Consider the following 5,055-nt stretch of genomic DNA (forward strand, 5'->3'; position numbering starts at 1 on the left):
TATATATATATATATATATATATATATATATATATATATATATATATATAAATTAATAACACTTAAGATTCCAAAGATCCCTTGTGCCGCGGCATAATCTTAATTTGTGACGTCAAAAGCAAGAAAATACGCTAGAAATTCTTGCAAAATACGAAGAAATAAAAATATGTATCCATGACACTTGCAACTAATCAAGCAGATGAATAAAATAGTCTGAACACGTTTCTTTTATTCTAACAATTAGTAAATAACTATAAAATTAATGTGACGAAATCATGGGGAAATGTAGGTTAGATTGTATGTCACGTTAAGGCTATCTACAATTGCATGGTCGTTACATAAAAGCTAACCAATCCAAATGTTTTATTCACTGATTATTTATTCACTGATTTTGCTTTATTCTGATTCGTTGTCGTAATCACTTAAAACTACTCTTACACAATTGTAAGCGTCTTCTACAATGGCAGTAGGAGTAGTAGTAAAAAATAAGCAGTAAGCAAATTGATCAATTCTATTCTCACGTTTCAAAAATAATCGATTGTGATTGGTTTATTTACTTACTGCTTATTTCTTACTACTACTACTGCCATTGTAGAAGACGCTGTAGATTGGCTTTTAAGGCTCGTCTACAATACGCGGAGTAAATTTGATATAAAAGTTGGAATAAGAAATAAAAATATTTTATTTAACTTACGTCCATATACTTTAGCCTTTTTACACTGGAAGTATTTTTCTCACTTAAAATAAATACTTCCGATATATTTGTAATATTTTCTGAAGAGAAAGCATAAGCGTGAACGAAATGAATTATTTTTAATTCTTACTTCACGCTAAATTTATTCTGCGTATTGTAAACGAGCCTTTAATTTTATGGTTATTTATTCATTACACAAAGAAAAGCGTACGGACTATTTTACAGATATGCATGATCGATCGCAAGTGTCATTTTGTGGGTACGTCTTTCTTTTTAAACATATTTTGTACAATTTTTATCATGGCTGCATTCTGATATTCACTGCCAATACTGAAAATCCATAATTCACGTCACGTATCCTATAGATTTTCAGTACTAGCTGATATCGAAATGCAGTAGTTTTTCTTCTCTCTGACATCATCAATCAAAAATTCCGCAGCCAGGAGACTTTTTTGTCGTGATCAGCTTAAATCGTGATTTCAAAAGCAGGGAGAAAAAGTGTAAATTAAAAATTTTTACAAAATATATTGAAATAAAAAAATATTACTTTAAAATATGTACGAAAAATTGAGTATAAAATATCTCGTAAAAGTATATTGACATTATAATTTAAGATGGCAGTGGCAGAAAAAACAAGATTTATTAAACATATGCTTCGATATCCTGTTTAATAAATACTTAAAATGGCTATTACAATTTAAATTTTTATTTAATATTATATTTATATTATTTTATTTACAATTATTTAATAGTAATGTTAGCATAATGTGGTTTTACTATAACTTCGCATTCATATTTTATTATAAATTTATGTAAAATTATTTAAAATATTTTGACAAGAGGAATGTGACCTAGAAGTTTATCAAAGTATTTCATGAACACTTTGTATATTTTTTTATGACTGGTTTTGACTACTAATAACGTGTATTTTCTTTTTGCTTGTTTTAGTTTGGAAAATAACCAGGATTAAGATAACAATGTCTGTTAAATCCAATTGATTTCACAGATGAAGTCTGGCAGTTATCCTTCCTTGTCCTTAGATGTTGCAATTCTGAATCAATCTGCAAATTACGTTAATCATAAATTCTTTTGTAATTACTATTACTCTACAATAGTGCATCTTTTAATATTTACAATACTGAATAAATCTTGAACATGATGTTTGTAGGCGAGAGTCATGAATACGCTGCAAAGAATTTGTATAAACCAGCTGCCAGTTGTAGTGTCTCTATAAGCGACGTGTCCAGGTAAAGTAGAGTGAACTATAAGCATATCTGCATAATTTCTGATCAAGAATTTATCAGATACGATTTTATCATCGGATTTGACCTCTTCATCTTTATGAAAGACAGCATATGTATCTGTAACAAGTCTTTCATGATGTATAGCATTCTGTTCCCTGTATCCTCTAAAAACAAAAAAAATATATATATAAATAAATAATATATATTGTAATCTTGTAAATACCACTATTTTCTCGTGTATAGCATATTTATAGTTTATAATAACATTAATAACTTATAAATTTTTAATAAAGTTAGAAAATGTGATAACATAGAATGAACTAGTCATAATATTATGAGACTATAGTTACATACCTACAAAGTTGAAAAATGAAAATTTTGGGTTTATTTGCCATTTGTGGACATGCATCCACACTGAAATACTCCAAGATATCATTGCATACAACTCCTTCGGAATCTTCTTTTCCATAATCTACTCCTTGTATTTCGGAATGATGTTCTTTATTCTGTGTCCCATGACTACTTATGATCACAAAACATGAATCAACATTGCTTAGATCACTTCTTTTCGAAAACTCTCTCACTACATCTTTTATAACCTTGTAAGAAGAAATTCATCAGAATAACTTGACTTTTTGAAGAAAGGTATATCTCAAGTAAAATACAATTGCTTCACTTACTTTTCCTGTCAAATTTTGCTTTGAAATAACTTGAAAACCCATTTTTTCAAATAATTCCTTTAGATTCTCTTCATCATGTTGTGCTGAAAGTCTAGAATGTTCCTCTTTTGACCATTTGTAATCAATATTGGTAATTAATAACACTAATCCACGAGGATTGCTCCGCATGGGATATCGTGAAATGATATCAGAGTCACAATTATCTAAAAATTCTGTAGCTTTGCGTAATTTAATTTTTAAGGGTTCATCAGATTGTTGAATGTCTCGATAAAAAAAATATTCCTGAGGAGGATTTTCTTCTTTCAAATGTTGAACTCTGCAAATAGAACATTGTTTATTAAAAGAATTCTCTGTAATAATCTTATGTGTATCTATTACTCTTAAATACTTATGTTAATAATCTTAAATACCTGTTATTAATAAAAAAAATTATGTATCTATCAAGAACAAAATATCTGGTGCATACATTTCTTGTGTATACATTTTCTCTAATAATAATATCAAAGTTGATTTTTCAATGAAGTCAGTATTGTCAAAGTTAAATATTTGTCAACAGAATATGAAATCATTTAGGTCAATATTAATCAACATATAAACTAAAAATCTTATACATATTACTCATGAATATTTATCCTTATCATTAACAAGTACCAAATGAAAAATGAATAACAAATTAATACCTGTCATTTCTATCGTTATTGCTTTTCTGCTGAATTTTCCCATCCAATATATCAGCTACATCTTCATCACCAATTTGCCTCAAACTCAATAATAGACGTTCAAAAGCTTTTGGTCCTCTTGTCTTTATTCTTAAAAATATATCTTTGGCTGTACCTTGAGCAGTAAGATTCCCCTAGAACAATTATATTTGATCACTAATCTAATAGAGAATATTTGAAACAATTATCATATTAATTTTGTATCACGCATCATTAATTGTGCGATAGATAAATTAGTAAAACTTACTATCCATTTTGGAATATTTACGTCATCCGGGTTGTAAATCCGGTGTTCCAATAACTTTGGAAACAGTTTTAACATATCTATTCTTTGTACAATCTTGTCACTGTAAATGTCTATTATATCGCGATGCTTTTGTTCCATGTTGAATCTTTAACGTATAACTTTTGTTGTAACTTTGTTACGCTTCTCGTTTTCTGACAAATATCAAAATAACGATGTCTTTCGAATCAACAAGTTTTTCGAATTGAGCAGGTTGCAAGTGCAATTTGAGATTGTGCTTGCTTTTATAAATTTCTACGATTTTTACGTGTCACACACTACATACGTTTTATTAACTCTACGTTGCTTTGTGTCTGCGGCATCTGCGGTCAGCACGTTACTTTATCTTTGCAGACAAAAGATTCCTTTGTGATCTTCACTACACACATCATTTACTGTCTATACCTATCTCTCTTTTCTCACTTTTGTTCGTTCAGTTTCAGTTTCAATATTTGGCTGAAAGCACTTTGCTTTAAGTGATTCTACGCTATTGCTCCTACTTTTGTTCGTTTTTAAACTCGAAAATCTGTGGTCTGTTCTCTTTAGCTGCATTGCTACGTGGTGCAATATGTCAAAGTGAGATAAAAGTTTTGTTCGAGTTGCTTGTATTCACACTTTTACATTAAAGGGCTGATTGTTCCAACCTTTTAGTAAGCTACCTGGCAGTTAAATCATACGTTTGTCTTCGTTTTTTCTTCAAATTGAACAGAGACAGATACATGATTTAAGCTGGTAGCACATAGAAAAACTTAAGCGTAAGCAGTAAGCAAATTGACCAATCACAGTCAGGGCCGTGGAACACAGAAAAACTTAAGCAGTAAAGGTGCCAAAACATGGGAGCGTTCCAGCGTCGAGCGTTAAAGCATTAGCCAATCAACGTATCAGGTTCTAGAAGTATACTTGTAGTTCTTGCGGAAAGTGGCACGTTGATTAGCTACCGCTTTAACGCTCGACGCTCGATGCTCCCATGTAAAGGCACTTTAAGACGTAAGAAGTAAGCAAATTGACCAATCACAGTCGTTGATTCTTGGACCGTAATGGCTCTCGCAAACCAGCGCGATGCGCGACGCGACACACGATAAGCGATGAGCGATATCCAATAAGCATACTAGTATTCCGCAAAAACTGTACGCTCATTGAATATCGCGCGTCGCATATCACGTGTCGCGTCGCAAATCGCGCTGGCTGCGAGAGCCATAAGAAGAATCAATGACTGTGATTGGTCAATTTGTTTACGTCTTACTGCTTAAATTTTTCTATGTGCCATCAGCTTCAAGCGTCTTCTACAATGGCAGTAGGAGTAGTAGTAAGAAATAAGCAGTAAGTAAATAGACCAATCACAATCGATTATTTTTGAAACGTAAGAATGGAATTGGTCAATTTGCTTACTGCTTATTTCTTACTACTACTCCTACTGCCATTGTAGAAGACGCTT

At 31.2% G+C, this 5,055-nt stretch overlaps 1 protein-coding gene and 1 long non-coding RNA gene across 4 annotated transcripts; one reads left to right on the forward strand and one right to left on the reverse strand.

Moving 5' to 3' along the window:
• Positions 1-855: 855 nt before the first annotated feature.
• On the forward strand, positions 856-2,012 carry LOC116849853. Of its 2 annotated transcripts, none has more exons than XR_004379209.1 (3): positions 856-953; positions 1,643-1,785; positions 1,863-2,012. It is a non-coding gene; the product is annotated as an uncharacterized LOC116849853 (long non-coding RNA). The 2 variants fall into 2 exon arrangements; XR_004379208.1 differs by lacking the exon at positions 856-953 and adding an exon at positions 969-1,194.
• LOC116849852 (caspase Dronc) lies at positions 1,385-4,273 on the reverse strand. Of its 2 annotated transcripts, XM_032827444.1 has the most exons (7): positions 3,907-4,273; positions 3,585-3,775; positions 3,299-3,471; positions 2,619-2,934; positions 2,293-2,537; positions 1,829-2,102; positions 1,385-1,755 (listed from the first exon to the last, which is right to left on the reverse strand). In XM_032827444.1, the coding sequence occupies exons 2-7, from the start codon at positions 3,720-3,722 to the stop codon at positions 1,639-1,641; spliced, it is 1,263 nt and encodes a 420-aa protein (XP_032683335.1). In that variant the 5' UTR covers positions 3,723-3,775; positions 3,907-4,273; the 3' UTR covers positions 1,385-1,638. The 2 variants fall into 2 exon arrangements, with proteins under 2 accessions (XP_032683335.1, XP_032683333.1); XM_032827442.1 differs by having other exon boundaries at positions 3,585-4,272.
• Between the last annotated feature and the right edge of the window lie 782 nt (positions 4,274-5,055).

Source organism: Odontomachus brunneus, unplaced genomic scaffold (genome assembly GCF_010583005.1).
Source record: "Odontomachus brunneus isolate Ranch 3 - 2012 unplaced genomic scaffold, Obru_v1 Obru_scaffold_126, whole genome shotgun sequence".
In the NCBI taxonomy this organism is placed as follows: Eukaryota; Metazoa; Arthropoda; class Insecta; order Hymenoptera; family Formicidae; genus Odontomachus; species Odontomachus brunneus.